We start from the raw sequence: 16,094 nt of genomic DNA on the forward strand, positions 1-16,094 counted from the left end.
GCAAGGAAAGGGCCCTGTGCAGACATGCCCTGACCATTGCATTCCCGCAAGACGAGTATCGTTGCCACACTTGCCTTGTTGCTGACGCAACGGCGGCGCCGTTTCCGCCCACGTCTTCGGGCCTCGCATGCCGTTGCGATCCTCGATCACGGCCAAGTCTTTTTGTGGGTTGGTTACCCCGTGGGAGTTGGGCCGCTGCTCCATGGACATGGGCGAGTTGCCCACGGGTAGCGCGGGCCGCACACCCACCTGAAGAAGTGGAAAGGGGTAAGGCATGCGGTGGTTCAGGCCAGGCAAGGGGCTCCGTACATGGACTGTGCATCCTCCAAACCTAGGGAACTGATTACGCCGCGGAGGCCACTACGCAGCAGCGCCAGAATGAATCACATTAAGAACCCTACGTCGTGCCTGTCTCTCGGGCCTTTTGCCCTTCTGTGCTGTTCCCTTCTCTCCCCCTTTCGAGTCCCCCTATCAACTGCCAGGGCCCTGCGGCGCAACGCACGTGGCTCGCAAGCCCATGTTCCCAAGACCCCAGAACCCGTGACTAGGTGCTGGCTCCGCGACAGTGTCAGCCCTTGCCGCCTGTATGGCCCACGGACAGCCTCACTCACAGCAAAGTAAGGGTGTTGCAACGCCTGCACTGCCGTGGGGCGCTTGTTGGGGTCCCATTGGCAGAGCTGCGTCATCAGGTCAATGGCCTCAGGACAGGCGTTGGTGATGATTTTGTTCAACGGCGTGGGAGCGAACTGCGGGAACCTGTTGATGAGGCAGCAAGTCAGGCAGGGTGGGTAGGCCGAGCAGCACCAACCAGGCTCCATCAAACCATGGGAAGCCGATCCATGCCAAAACATGGCCAATCCAGCTTTCCTGGCTGACCCTTCGCACTCCTTTCTCGTCACTACATGCCTCGAAGCCGCACAGCCGAATGTAACCTATACCCACAATCGCCCCAGCCAGAACATATCTGCTCTATTTCGCACAGCCCAAAGCATTATTCGCCCTCCTGAACCTTCTTCCCTACCCGGGGAGGCATGTTGCAGTCCACCTGAAAATCCCCAAGCCCCAATCCTGTCTCCATAGGTCCCATGCAAAAATTGCAAGGCCACAACCTCCACCCTATCAATCCACGCACTCCTCAGCTTTCCTTCTTCACCTGAAATTCATAGCTGCTGCCAGCTTGAGGCCCTCTGGCCACGTCTGCTGCGTGGGTGTGCCCATGATCGAGCAGATCTTGTATATCTCGTCAGCCTCGCTGGTCCCGGGGAACAGCGGCCGCAGCATGTAAAGTTCTGCCATAATCGCGCCCATGGCGAACAAGTCGATGGGCGCGCTATAATAGGGCGAGCGCAATAGCACCTCGGGCGCGCGATACCTGCGGCACGACACCGCGGGGAGGTCTCCTCTCCGTTTTGTTGTAGAAGTAAGGCAACGGATATACGGTATCCAACGCCTGCTTTACATTCTTGACACAAGAGCCTCTCCGTGCTTTGCCAGTGACCGGGCATAATAGTTTACATGGGCCTATCTACCCCGGTGTAAATAATTCAACGAAACTCCATACATGAAACACGGTGGCGCTGATTGAGCCCTTCTGAGCCGCGACAGCCGTCGTGTAACACAATACTCCGTCCCCACCATTGCCGTGCTCTGAAATCACCCGCCAAAACCCACCATCGCGTGGACACATAGTCCGTGTATGGCGGCCGAGATCTAATCTCCCGCGCGAGGCCAAAGTCTGCAATCTTAACGCTGTCCTTGCTCGCCAGCAAGTTCTCTGCGCACGTGAGGGGAGCCGAAACGTCCAAACAGCAGGACAGTGCACAAGGTGACCGCAGTGCTGAAAGACAACGGCACAACGGACATCCAACGGACGGGGGTTTACCGCGGCCATGCAAAACCCGCCCGACTTTGCGGTGTTGCGGTGCCTGGTAGCCCAGCCACAAGTTTAACGCTCGAATTGGAGGGTCACACAAGGTGCTGGGTCTCCCATGAGAGCTTCGATAAGTTGCTGGTTGGTGGCAACGGGGGCTCTGAGAAAGGATCACAGTAAAAAGCTGCGACGCCGGTTTTGCCGATCTTTCAGAGCAACCCGCTTGAGGACCCGCAGGGAGGTGAAACCCAGTCTGTTTTAAAAGGATGGCCCCCTGACTCAGCGCAAAGTCAACGGCCAAGCGCGAGCAGGGCTCACCCCGTACCGACAGAGCTGCCGAAGAAACCTGGTAAGCCGCGTGCGCCGAGATCCTAATAGGCTGGGCCGATCCGGTCACATGTGGGGTCTGGGAAACGACTTCAGGGTCTGGATGTGTCGTGTCCACCAGAAACCCATCGGAGCGCGCGCTGAACGACTTGGCTGCTACCCAAGAAGCCTTTCATAATGCGTTGGTGGCAGTTTGTTAATCGTCTCCCTTGCTTCAGCACTAATTTCCATTACATGCGGCCAGTAGTCCGGGACAGAAGCGTCCATGGATTGGGTGAGAGGCGGGTGCAGCACAGCGTCCCAAGGACCGCCAGTGATTCACATTATGTGACGTTTCGCTGATCGCCATAATTTGTGACCTTTGCTATGCGCTGTGGGTATATTGCTCCCGCTATTACGAAAAAGCGGAAGCTTCTCCGTTGGCCTCCCCAACTCCGCCGGCGCGCTCACGCATCTACGACCCGGTCATTGCTCTGTGCTCGCTAATGCTGAGCTGCGGGGTTCTGCTGCTGTCGCCACGTCCGTTTTCGCAAACCCCGCACGCCGCTGTCTGAGCAATCCCTTTTGGCGGCGGCGGAGACAGCTGCGACTAAATGCCCCTGCGGGTTGGTCATGGTGCTGTCCAGCGCCGGTTTAGAGTTGGCCGCTGTGAGACTGCGGCTGACGTAGCTGCCGTTGCGTGACTGGCCTCTTCCCGCTCTGTCAGCCATATCGATTATGCCGGCAACCCGCCGGGCCGCAAGGCTGTCGGGCTCGGACATCGCCGATTACATACCAGCCGGCTCAGCGAACCCGAAGGCAGACCATGGCTGCTCTTGTGAACCTACCACAATCGCTGCGCGGTCCTCCGTGGAAGCCATAGAATAATAGCCCACAGAGGTTTTGAGCATCGGGGAGGCTGTAAAGAGGTTCTGCTATTGGCCTTAAATGAGGTGGCGCGGTGTTGAAGTATAGCCACATAGCGCTGCGGAAATTTCCAAACATGGTGCATGCTTAACGCGGCCACGCTACACCAGACCAAACCGTGATGGCGCCTGCCCCGTGTGGTTGTGCTGCTGTGCGTAAACCTCAACCCAAACCTCCGCCCAGCCAACTGGCCTTCCTCCATAGGGGTGCCGACGAGCTGCGGTCGACCTGCAGCGACTGCTGCTCTGGTAATGCCTGGCTCGCGGGACAAGTGCTTTGCAGTCCGCGCATGCCATGTAAGCTGTTTGGCTGGTTACGCGCTGTCCGGTCATGTGGGCCGTAACTAAAGCAGCAGCTGCAGCAGGAAGGAAATAGGGTCCTGCGGCCCAGGCTGCCAAGTAACCCGATTTCCACCTCGAACAGTTGGCCTGTTTGTAACTGGCCATTCACACCCTAAACCCTTGGATGCCCCAGTTTCCCTCCACGCGCCAAAGCAACGCAACCCACCCGGCTTCATGTCACGGTGGAAAAAGCCATGCTTGTGGATGTAGGCCAGCCCCTGGAAGATTTGATAGCACCAGTTCCGCACACGTGACTCCGGTATAAATTTGTCGCGGTCCTTCGTAAGCTGATATACGTTACATTCCTGCATCGAAGCATCGCCAGATGCCGAGGGTGCCGAGAGGGGCAAGCGGCGAGGTTACGCACCACGAAGCGCGGTTTCATGGGGCATGCGCGTTTCCGGTGCCAGAGCTATGACACGGGCCGAAATGGGGGTTGGGTCAAAGAAGTACATCCTGCCTGCGGGAAACCGTATGTCCGGAAGCCGCATGGGAGCATCGCTGCCACTGCGTCAAAGGATTCGTTTGGCCCAGTCATAGATGGGCGTGGCACTCGATGTCCGTAGCGATGCCCAGCACCCTGTCCCTGTCTGTTAACCATGATTAGACGATGCTCCTTGGGGAACGGCGTGTGCCTGCTAGCCTGAGGCTGATAGCCTATTTGCGGCATGGCTACAGGAATGCGATGTATCCTCAGCCCCGTCCATCCTCGAGTTTTAAGCGCACAGTTGACCCGCTTCCATGCATCCCGCATGCACACATCGTAAAAAGAAGCAGACAGCCTTACCAGGTATTCAAACACGAAGAAGAGCTCGTCATTCTCACGGATGACCTCCTTCAGCTTGATAATACAGGGGTGGTTCAGCTTCCTCAGCGACTTGACCTCTCGGAGGTTCATGCACTCCTCCCACGAGTAGAACTTACGCTTCATCTTCTTAATGGCGACCTAAGCGCCGCACGGGCCCACAAGGCAAAGCCTGAGAGCAATCCCCAGGAAAGACACGGCGCCCCAGACCCGGCAGATGCACAAGTGCATCGACCGTGCCCGTGCTGCCTAACGGGTTCTAGTTCCAGTAGGCGTTTCCTTACCACTTCATTAGTCTGCCGGTTGATGGCCTTCCACACAGTCCCATACGTGCCATCCCCCAGCTGTTTCACCACTTTGTACCTGCAGAGGCCGGTGTAACCCAGGGACCACGGCCGCAGCCACAGACGCCGCAGTCAGGGTGAAGGTGGGTAAGGCCTTGGGGTGGAGGTGGGTCATGGTGCACGCACGTGGCGGATGCATTTGAGCAGCTGGGCCGCAGGCCAGCTAGCGAGGGGACGCGGACTGACCGGAGCCGCGGCCTAAGGACGAACCTGTTCATGCTGACGATACCCTACAGTGCTTCAGCATGTATTTGAAGTGTCCGACCGCGCCCGAGGGCGCAGGGTTGCGCCAGGGTAGCTCCTAGTGCATGTACGCTGAAGCTTGGCAGTCCCTTGAATATCTGGTGACGCTCATTAACAGCTACTGCAACGTGGGATACTATGCATTTGCAGGACAGCTTTTGAACGATGTCCGCTGCTTGCTCGGTCAGAGATGAGTCGGAAAGTTGCAAAGTTATGTATCAGTCCTAAAGCCTTCGGAAGATAGCAATATATATTAGCACTACATCGATGAGCTCAAACGATCGATGCCCGTGTGTTCCTAGAGCGCAGTTGCTAGTTCAGTCTCATCGTACGGCTCCAGGAGGAGTCTCCTCACACATTGAGACTTGTTGGCACATTGTGGCCCTTTCTCACCCCTTCGGAATTAGGTGTGTAGGCAACCCTCCAAAATGGCGCCTCGTCTGACCTACCGCCGGCGCCACAGCTATCACACCAAGTCTAATGCCGTCCGGATTGTGAAAACGCCAGGTGCGGCGACAAACTCTCAATTGTTATAGGCCAAGCAAATGCCTTTATGTAATAGTTCTTTCTTAGCCAACAGGCTGTTAAGCTCTTGACGCCGCACTGCAGGCGGCCGGCTGGTGTACCAATACAAGAAGAAGCAGGAGAGCCACCCCAAGTGCGCTGTCAGCGGTGCTCGGCTTCACGGCGTAAGTCCAGCGCGGCTATAGCTGGGTTTGGGCGTCAGGGTGCAATGTGGCGGCCAAAGGTTTAATCGGCGTCTATGTTGATGTATCTGGCGCGCACTTTAAATTTGTGAGTTTTCTGTCGTGGTGTTCGTTGGTAGCGTTGACTTTGTTTATGCTTGATACGGTCGCAGTTCGCGGCTGTGCCGCACACCCAGCTGCACACGCTCCCCAAGCGTGCCAAGAAGGTCAACCGCGTCTATGGCGGGCATCTGTCGCACAGGGTGGTCAAGGAGAGGTGAGGGCAATCCTTCGTTGGTGCGTCTTTCTGACCTTCTGGAGGTTTCCTTCATGCTTTGTGTATGTCGCGTGAATGGTTATGTGTGTCTCTGCATTCCTCAGGATCATCAGGGCTTTCCTCATCGAGGAGCAGAAGATCGTTAAGAAGGTAGGTATGGGTTAGTCCGGATTGTTGGGTGGTGGCCGTACGGGACGTGCGAGTGGGCTACGAGCGGGGTCATGGGCGTTATAATGTGTCGCAACCCCTCAATGGCACTCCAGTGGGCAGCTGCAGCCATGGAATCGTCGTTTTGCTGGGGCTACACCTGGTCAACATGCTGGATATGAGCGGGAGCGTCCTCGTTTTGGGTCAGCGCCAGGAACAGAATGGATATGCACTGAACACCGGCTGGAACCGTAGTTGCTCTGGAATGCCACGGCCCCTCGTGCACGGAGCTTTCACCTGGCGTTGGGTTCCGTAAAATGGGTTTCAACCTGTTTGGCCGCCAGTAAACGATTTGGGACATGCGGCATGACGTGGCCGTTTGTGAACCTAACAGTGCCCCGGAGGCAGTATTACCTTCTAGCCTGGCATACAATTCACACAAGTCTTCATATCGGGGATGTGCACAAGTACGCGGACTCGCCGTTTTACCGGTATCGCCGCTTGGGAGTTTGAAGCATCCTCGGAGCCTGTCGTACAGGAATGCAGCCAAACGGACAGAGTTGGGTGGTCACCTTGCAGTAGCCCCCTTGGGCCGTCCCGGATCGCAACTGGTTGCTGCAGCAGTACGAGCGATGTCGATTGAGCATCCTGGATAGAAACTTGGGTTAAGCTTTTTCCCACCGGCCCTAGCAGTCAGCACTTCTGCGGAGCGTTCTATGCAGCTGTCTGCGCAGCAATCTTTGGCCGTTGCCGCGTACACCCTGGGCACCTCACCTAATTTAGCACTGGAAAAGCAGAGCCGACCCTCCAATGGTCGGAGCTGAAGAGACGGTGCTACAACACCTGCAGGCGCACGCGGCTTAGGTTTGGCAACTGGAGATGCCCATCTTCGGCGTGTCTCCGCGTGCGAGTGTGACATCCTTCCTACGCTTGAATGAGCCACAAAAAGGTCGCAACAGTGCAGCATTCCTTGGGTTGGTCTCTGCAGCAGCTTGGCCACGTCCTATTCTTCCGTCTATCAGTTGCTTCAGTTGGTGTTGCCGGACAGCCATCCTGGTAGAGATAGGGGTCGGGTCTTTGTCACATAGATTCTTGCATCCTGCTTTTGCATGTACTGTGCCGCGGGGTTTCAACTTGGGACTCAATGGTTTCAGGAGTCCCAACAAATTAGGACAGTCTCCTTTGGCCTGCTCGGCCCATAAACCCGCACCGTAGTTGGCCGAAAACATGCTCCAGGCTGGGTAATAGCAGCCTTTCACAAGTGCAAATGACTCGCTCGTCAATTATTTTATAATTTCCCCTTCGCCCTTTTTTCCGCCAGGTGCTGAAGCTCCAGAAGGCTCAGGAGAAAAAGGCCGCCAAGTAAAGGATGGCTTCCGTCCAATGTTGTAACACACCTTCGGCGCTGTTCAGCCTCCTTTCCCCGGACTGCAAGGACTGACAGCTTTCTGTAGAGAACACGACATTGCCTTATGATGTCTCGGAAGGATTGGACCTCCCCGGTTCTCCTTTTCCACTCTTGGAACTGATCACGCAACTTGAAATAGGTTCCTGACGCAAGTTTCACATGTTGGACATAATCCCTGCTGGGCTTTAAATGGTATGTGGTTTATCCCCCAATATCAGCGCCCGGAGACATTTGACTGCCTCTTTTAAAACCATGTTTTGGCTCAAAAAAAGAGGAACAGTGACAGCGTACCACTCAGTACCGCGACTTTCAGCCATGGGCCACGCGTTCTATCCATCCATTTCCCCCCCCACACACACGGCTATCCGCCGTACATATATGTGCCGAAGTCGGTTATATGGACAGCACACCAACAATACTTGTCACCGGACCGTTACCGCAACTATCAGATGTCGAAAATCAAAAGCGCGACATAAATGCAAGATGCACCACAGCTCGAGAGCGCCTGTAGAAAGCATTCCGGAGGTGGAATGAGCGCTCCATTCCTCCGGTGGAATGGGGCGCTCACATGCTAAAATATAATAATCTACAAAAACACGTGGATGCGGACCTTGCAGTAGCATGGCACGCCTGCTGTTCCCTTGGACACAGGCCCACACCATGTACACACCCAATTGCCGTGCAAAGGTTACGCACCATAACGAGAAGAGGCGGCTGCCGGCGCGAACTGGCTGCTCAATCCACTGCCTTTCTGGCTGGCACGCGTCTGCACCCTGAGCCCAGATTTGATACCCCAGCGTCATAGCATCATATTCAAGGATTTCGGAAGCCCGGCGGCTGGCAGGATCAGGATCAGCGCCAAGCCTTTCGTTGCCCCATGTAGCACCACTAGAATTTATTTGCTGAGGACATCACATGAATACCCAGTGCACCTTCCTTCCAACCTTGACGTTTTAGCCTGCAGAAAGCTTCAAATCACCCGTATCACCCGCAACTAGCATTAGGCCGTTATGGAATCCTCGGCCTTTGCCTTTGCCTCCTTCCCCACTACCTCCGCCAAGAAGGCCTGTACCAGTTCAATCCCCCCAGCTACCTCCTCGCCCTCCGCACCGCCTCCCTCGCCACGTCCAGCGTTGCCGCCTGCGGCACCGCCAGCGGCCAGCAGGGGATTCCCCTGCGCCACTTCCTCCGCCAACGTATCCAGAGATGGCAGCTCGGACTGCAAAGTCCCCCCATCTTTTGGCATCTCATCCTCCGTCTCGTCGGCCTCACTTCGTCCCCAACTCACAGCCTCCAACGGCCCAAGGTCACCAGCAACGGCAGCCAAAGCAGCCGAAGCAAAAGGCTCACACGCAGCCGCGATCTGCCAGTCAGCCGACCGCTCCTCCTCGTCATCAGACGCTACTTCCGCTTCAGCACTCCGATCGATACCCTGGGTTGCGGAGCCTAGCTTCGCGGCAACGGAGGCCAATGTGCTGCTATTGCCACGATGAATCGACTTCGTGGGCAGGGCAGGGGCTTCCTGCGGGAATGAATGAGAAAGGCTCGACGCCTGCTTGGAACCTAAGTTCGTTGGCTTTGCTTGCGAACTCACCCCGGATGGTGGCCTAGATCTGGACTCCCGCATCCGAGGCTGTGCAGTGGCGGTGGAAACCGGCCTGGACCTGGGCTGGACCTGCGACGTGGTGGCAGGCAATGGCCTGGATCCAGATCTTAGCCGGGAAGATAAAGCAGATGTCAGCCTCCGTTGGGATTGACTTAATTGAGAGTGGGGAGCTTCAGCTGACGCAGCTCTAGATCCTGAGTTCATGGGCTGCAGCTGCCACGACGCGGCTGATGTGGGTTTGGGTCTGGATTGTGGATTCGGCCCCGCCAATGTGGGCCTGGATCCGGACAGTGGATCCGGAGCAGCGGATGGGGGCCTGGATCCGGATTGTGGATCCAGGGCCGCTGATGCGGGCCTGAATCCAAATTGTGGATCCAGTGCAGCCGATGCAGGCCTGGATCCGGAAGGTCGATCCGGAGCCGCTGATGGGGGCCTGGATCCGCATTGTTGTTCCAGAGCTGCAGATCCGGGCCTAGATCCAGACTGTGAATCTGGAGCTGCCGACGTGGGCCTGGCCCTGGATTGTGGATCTGGGGCCGCCGATGCGGGCTTGGATCTGAATTGTGGATTCGGCGCAGCAGATGCAGGCCTGGATCCGGACGGTCGACCCAGAACCACTGATGGGGGCCTGGATCCGCATTGTTGTTCCAGAGCTGCCGATCTGGGCCTGGATCCAGACTGTGGATCTGGAGCCGCCGACGTGGGCCTGGCCCCGGATTGTGGATCCGGAGCTGCCAATGCGGGCCTGGATCCAGATTGCGGCTTCCCACCGGCTGATGCGGGCATGGATTCAAACTTAGACGCGTGAGGTATCGAAGCAATGGCCGAGGTTGATCTCGATGCGGTTGTCAGAGGTGTTGCGGCAGAAGCTGGCCTGGACGCGATTTCCGAGGACGGGGCCTGCGGCTGGGGCTGTGGTGCGGTGGCCGTCGCTGGGCTGGTTTCAGAGGGCGCCACCAGGGTCCGAAACACGGATGAGGCGGCACTAGTTACATGGCCAGCCGCATTGCTGCCGACAACGGCAACCGCGGTAGCAGTGCCCTCCAAGCCAGCCGTCGTTACAGTGAATGTTGACGACGTGGCGGGACGCGACTGCGGCAGTGATGGCCACACGATGTTCTTGTCCGGAGTGGTCGGTGCTCCCATTGGCGACGTTGCCGGCAATGCTGGCATCAGCACGACATTTGCGACATCGGTGGCTGTGGTAGAGCTAGCGGGCCGTGACAGGCGACCGGAGGTGAAGGGGCACTGAGGGGCCCGGCTGCTGCCGCTGCTACAACGGCTTATGCCGCCCGAGGGCATATTGGGGGTTTGGGCTGGTGGCAGCACGGATGTCCCCGGGTTTGGTCGCTGGATTTGCGACCTGGCGGTCTGCAGCTGTTGCAGCTCTGAGGTGTTCTGTTCCCGCTTCTGGTGCTCCTGTTGCTGCTGCTCCTTGATGCGCTCCTCAAGCACCCAACGCTCCTCCTCCTTGGCGTCGTTATCGGTCGCAGTGAAGATGATGGTCTACGGCATGCATTGTCGGCACGGGTGCGCGAAAGGGGGATCAGAGATGGAAATGGATCCACCGACGGAACAGCTGCTGCTGCTGCTGCTGCAACGTTTAACCATGGCTGGCTGGCTGGCAATAGTACAGCAGCGCGAAGCCTAAGTACGAGTTTAGACTCTTAGCCAGGAAACGTTTGGCGTCGTTGTTAAGCCAGCCCCACAGCACGGATATATAATTTAAGAGTTACGTACGATACGGTGTTTTGGTCTCTACATGTGAATGCAAAGCAGTCGTGGCCCATGATTCACGTTGAAACTGGAGCCTTGGTGGTGGCGGCTCTCAGGACGCCCCCCTGCCCTTTTCAGGTGGGGCCGTTGACCCTCGGGGTTCACCTTAAAGGGCCGAATTTTGCCCATCACCTCTCCGATGATGGCCTGCAGGCAGCAAAACAAAGGGTAGTGGTTCAGTGTCAGGCAAGAGACGTCGATCAGAGACGAGAGAGCACACATGGCCCAACTGCTGCCTACCTCCGGCACTTCCAGTTCCCGCATAGCTGCCTCAAAGAACTCCATGCCCAGTTCGAAATCCTCGGGGCTGAATCCCCGCTGCTTGATAAGCTTGAGGTGCGCAACGCGGAGGTTCTTTCCGCCGTACGGCACGTTGGGGGGCCCAAACAGCCACATCATGAACGCGGACTGCAGCAGACGGTACGGAAGGCAGGAATTTGGTCTTTACAGGGTACCTTGCGTGGCGTGAAACAGACCTTAACGCAAATGACTGGAATTCAGCATGCGGGGCTTCAACTCCTTTCCTATTCCGGGCGTCCGTCGACATTTCCTTTAAAAACGATTTTCGTTGGTTGACCCAGATCGCCGACTTAGGTTGCGAAGACGCGGACCCACATCGCCCAATAAGACATCGCCTGTCCAAAGTAGTCCAAAGGAAATATAACCGGTATTACGAACCACGCAATGAGCAGTTTGGGCGTTTTGGCCCCGCTTGGGTGGGGTGGCGCCGCAGTTTAGGCCTCTTCGCGCCGGCCTACCTGTTTGGCACGCAAGTATGAGACGTGCGCGTCATGCAAGAAGACCAGAAGCTGCGTGGGGGTAAGGGGGGCATAGTCGGGCGCACGGATTAGTCCAGTTGAGGGGATACGGTGTGCAGGGAGGGTTACTGGAGGGCCTGCTTCCGTTCGCAGTCCCGTACCCACGCCTGTTCCTTGTCCCCATGTACACCCATTCACCCGTTCATTCAAATAGAGCTTGCGGTAAAAAGACTCGACGATTTGCTTCACGGCATCGGATCCTCCCACTCGTGCCAGCAATGGTCCGGTCGACGCGGACCGCTGCAGGAAAGGGCGGGAGAGTCGTGCGTTAATTAGGATTGTCCGCGTCCCCATGAACGGGGCAGGCACGGCGGGCATGACGCGCTTCCTGAGAAGTACCAACATGGCATCCGACTCCAGTCCTGATCTGATCTTGTGCTTTTTGCCATGCCTCGATGCTTCTAACTGCGTCTCGAACCTCTTCCTGCAGTCCAAGGGAAATTGATTTGGCTCTGCCATCGGCATTTGTCGAACGACTCTTACGCTGTGGAGAACACTTAATCGCTGTTTTTATGACAAGGCGGACGATGTCCGCAGGAAGGCTGGCAAAACATCCTGACTTGTGGACGCACCTTTGTCGCCAGGTTCGCCCAAACATCCACTACATGACTACAGTTTCCGCCCATAATTCAATAATCTACTAATACATGAGAAATATAATCTGTGCATCCGAGGGTGACTCGGTTCACCGGGGCTTTTCCTAGAACCAGGTTTTATTACTCATGCGCCAACAATTTTGGTCCCGCTGATGTTCGTCAAACTTTTGGCTGCCAGAGAGGCCTGTCATGCTCTTTTGTGCTGTGGCAGAATTCCTCAGTTTGGTGTCAGTTTTGCCGACAAGTTGTACAACACCGGGTTTTGCACGGCGTGTCCCTTGAGTAGGACCCCGGCTTTGATACCTCAACACTACGGGAGATGGATAATAATAATGCAGTTGTTGTTAGGTAAAAGCTTTCCATACAACTGTAGAGCCACACCGTGCTGGCTACAATCGCCACAGGACTGCCGCGGCAGACCGCGGCATCCATGCATGCATTTCCGAAGCGGCATGAAGCCTTATCGAATAAACATGTCTCTGCCCCAATCTTAAAGCCTAACGGGGACGCACAGTGTCGGACCCATTGACTATATCCCTGCGAGCCAGTCTGAGCACGTGTGGGCAACCTGGGATACCACCTCAGTTAGAGCCGATTGCCGCTAGACTTATATTGCTTGGAAGACCAACAATTGACAGTCTTGTCCCGGTGGTTTTGCTACCTAAGACTTGAGGTATATTCATCCTAGGAAGCATAGCTCAGGCTCCCCGGCTCTGTTCGGCGCTGTCAGGTATGTACCCATGAGCCGGCGCCCCAGCTCGGCATGCGCGCACGTTCCCTTCTCAAGGCTTACCGGAGCGAGGGAAGGATGGCGCCAAATGCCACCAGAAGATAACAAGGTGGAGTCCAAGCCATCCTTAGTCCTATGCGAGGCAAACACCTGCAAAACAGGGACCTAGGAACGCCGCCAAACCATCATCACCCTTCTGCATGGATGACTTTTGTGAATGACAGTTGTATGCCTGCCTGAATTACCGATCACTCAATCCAAACTTACCCGACATGTTGAGAGCCGACAGCCAATCAACCAAGGCACGGGCAACCCACATCACATTCATCAACATCACGGTCTTCCCCAACCAATACGTTTTCCTCAATTTTTGACAAGCCTCGCCGCGGTTCCTTTTCGAGGATCAGAAAGGCGAGGCGAAGGCCCTTGCCATTCTTCGGCTGCCTGTAGTGGTCGTAAAACACCCCCAACTGCCGACGGGTCTTAGCCCTGCGGGAGAGCTCCGTCGGACAGTAAGTTTTGCAACACGGGGCACGGACAATTCCGGGGTTAATCCATTTTTATCCACTACATGTGAAGAATCATCAACACATCACCTGTGACAACGGTATTTGTTTGATCCCAGTACGTCGGTTTGTGCGGCATTTATGCTGCTTAGCGTAGTTACGCACGACAATATAAATGCCGCACAACCGCCTGACCAATTACAGGCCACTCAACAATCGACAAGCTGTGAAGTGCAAACTGAGGAATGGGGGAAAAGCCGGGATCAACCACTCGTACTCACCCGATGCCGTACCCAACGTACGACGCCACCCAGCGAGTCGCTCTCCTGCCTCGCGCGGACTCCCTAGCTGGACGCAAGCGCGAATTACCCCCCAGTTCCAAGAGGCAAACGCCTTCAGGCTAGTCAACGCGCACTAGCTCACGACAAGGACAGTGTGGGGAAGAAAGGAGCGACGCCAGGCACACGCAAACATGGCTCCAAATCCCCTGGCATGCGAGGAAAAGCGCCGTATTGTAACTAAAAGAGTCCAAAGCAGAGAGCAGAAGAGGCAACAGAAGCGCCTTTTCACGGACGCCACCAGGGAAGACAGACAACAGACAACGACAAGTTGGGTGTCGGCTTCAAGGAAGCCGGAAAAAGGGCGGGGCCCCTCTGCATCCGTACAGGCCGGTAGCAAGGGTGGCAAGGGTGACAATTGATGGGTAGTGTCAACGCGGTGGGAGATATGCTTTGTTGCAGCAGTGCTGATGGTGTGAGAGCTAAGCTTGCACTGGCGGAATCGTCAGCACCGCCTGCGGGCTCCACGCGAATCGCATCCATTCCGGGTGCATGCCGCATGGACAGTGCGGCAGACCGCAAGTCGGAATGCCCGTGCGGGCAAATGGTAACGAAAGCTGGGTGAATTTCGGTGCTGTCTGTGATGTTTATCCCCGAAACGCCAGCGGCCTCAGCAATCTGCCCCACAGCCGCGGGGTTCATCGGGGCACACCGCAAGTCTCAGGAGGCCCCGTGCATTGGCCAAAGTAAATGTACAAACAAGGAGCTTGTGTATTTCATAGAGAAATGAAAGCAAATTATGTTGGCCTGCTGGTGGCAAGTCGGATTGCCCATGCCGGCAAATGGTAACACAAGCTGGGTGTTCGAGTTATCATACGCCGTCATCTCAGAATTCCATTGTGAGATACGCGGCAGCTTTTGGGATGAAATTTAGCGCGAGAGGCGTTGATGTGGCTTTTGAGGTCGGTGAATGGAGGCAGCTAAACTTGTTTGTGCTCATACGGTCTTTGTTAGCTACATGCGAGATACCTTGCAATAGAGAATGCTGTATAGTACCGATAACGCGTTTCAGCCGGGTGAGATATTCTGTGTGGTCCGTTACACACTCAAGGCCTGGGAGTTCGAGTTATCATACGCCGTCATCTATGAGTTCAAATATGAGATACGCGGTGCCTTTTGAGATGAAATTTAGCGCGAGAGGCGCTGATGTGACTTTGGCCTCGGTCAATTGAGGCAGCCAAACTTGTTTGTGCTCATACGATTTTTGTTGGGTACATGCGAGATACCTTGCAATAGAGAATGCTGTATAGTACCTATAACGCGTTTCAGCCGGGCGAGATATTATGTTTGGTCCGTTACACACACACACACACACACACACACACACACACACACACACACACACACACACACACACACACACACACACACACACACACACACACACACACACACACACACACACGGACATGGGCAATCCTACAGGTCGGGGCCCCCCTGGGCGCTTCGCGCTGGGGCCCCGCCCAAAAAATCCCGCGGCCAGAGGAGCCCGTATGCCACTACCGCACAATCCCACCGCTAAAAGGCCTCTCAAAACGTCAGCAAACCAAATTTTGGATGTACACCAAAACTAATGTTTTCAAGGTAATGCCGTACATATATAACGAGGAAACCTCGATGCACAGCATCATCCACATCCCCATGGGCATTCCTGCCCAATCTCGATGGTGCTGTGCACAGGAATGCACATGGGGATCTGCTGAGACGTTTTTAACAACCTCCAGCGGTACATCGCCTCGCCGATCTAGTCGCAAAATCCAGGGTACAGTGGAACCGGCGGCCCCACCCAAGACAGACATACCTACATAGGAACATCCGGACTACTGAAAAATTAAGCGATGCGCCCAAGTCGGGGAAGGTTGGAACAAATTGAGACCCGTCCTAAGCGAAAAAAATCCCTGGTCGGGACATGTGTGCCGGTCTAGGCTCTCCCACGTTCTGAAGCTGTGGCCTTGAAGGTGGGGTCAGGCATCCAGAACTGTCCAGGGAAGCTGCTGCATGCAAGCGCGCCGCCGCGGCGGCCATGTAACGCCTGTGACGGCGGGCGCCGCGCGCAAGCGGGGCCAGTTACGACCTCCCAAACACGCACACGTGTGCTTAAACTTGCGAACGCGCGAAGACAAGGCTTGCTTTGCCGTATCATAGCCAAGCGGGCGCTACCCGCCCCCCCCGTGGCAGGTTGCCGTGGCGACCGTGGCGGCTGTAAGTCAGCGCATCTAGTATTCGTATATGGTACGTAATCCTTTTGAAGACGCCGTTGTATCTTTCCAAGGACAACATGCATCATACCCAACGTTTTACCATCCAAAAAGTACGAATGCCAGCATACCCAGTGCTTAAAACCTTTTCTCATTTTGAGTAAATACACAT

The 16,094-nt window shown here is 55.9% G+C and overlaps 3 protein-coding genes across 3 annotated transcripts; 1 reads left to right on the plus strand and 2 right to left on the minus strand.

Annotated features, from left to right (window-relative positions):
• Positions 1-383: 383 nt before the first annotated feature.
• mapk7 (uncharacterized protein) lies at positions 384-4,620 on the minus strand (the record flags this gene model as incomplete). The annotated part of the gene is made up of 6 exons (XM_002949741.1): positions 384-756; positions 1,154-1,372; positions 1,672-1,774; positions 3,611-3,749; positions 4,232-4,390; positions 4,534-4,620. Coding segments are annotated over 6 exons (1,080 nt in total), but the record flags the coding sequence as incomplete, so codon positions are not given.
• Positions 4,621-5,226: 606 nt separating this feature from the next.
• Positions 5,227-7,618, plus strand: rpl34 (component of cytosolic 80S ribosome and 60S large subunit). Its single transcript, XM_002949627.1, has 5 exons — positions 5,227-5,343; positions 5,446-5,525; positions 5,696-5,799; positions 5,904-5,949; positions 7,268-7,618. Exons 1-5 carry the CDS (start codon positions 5,265-5,267, stop codon positions 7,310-7,312), a joined length of 354 nt encoding a protein of 117 aa, XP_002949673.1. The 5' UTR covers positions 5,227-5,264; the 3' UTR covers positions 7,313-7,618.
• Positions 7,619-9,199: 1,581 nt separating this feature from the next.
• On the minus strand, positions 9,200-9,757 carry VOLCADRAFT_34148 (uncharacterized protein; the record flags this gene model as incomplete). The annotated part of the gene is made up of 1 exon (XM_002949742.1): positions 9,200-9,757. A coding segment is annotated over one exon (558 nt), but the record flags the coding sequence as incomplete, so codon positions are not given.
• Between the last annotated feature and the right edge of the window lie 6,337 nt (positions 9,758-16,094).

This window comes from Volvox carteri, assembly GCF_000143455.1.
Source record: "Volvox carteri f. nagariensis unplaced genomic scaffold VOLCAscaffold_15, whole genome shotgun sequence".
Taxonomy (NCBI): domain Eukaryota; kingdom Viridiplantae; phylum Chlorophyta; class Chlorophyceae; order Chlamydomonadales; family Volvocaceae; genus Volvox; species Volvox carteri.

Bases quoted from the DNA above. Each gene is read 5' to 3' on its own strand.
- rpl34 (XM_002949627.1), top strand. From the start codon at position 5,265: ATGGCGCCTCGTCTGACCTACCGCCGGCGCCACAGCTATCACACCAAG. The intron at 5,800-5,903 runs GTGAGGGCAATC...TGCATTCCTCAG, and splicing joins CACAGGGTGGTCAAGGAGAG to GATCATCAGGGCTTTCCTCA. The intron at 5,950-7,267 runs GTAGGTATGGGT...TTTTTCCGCCAG, and splicing joins AGCAGAAGATCGTTAAGAAG to GTGCTGAAGCTCCAGAAGGC.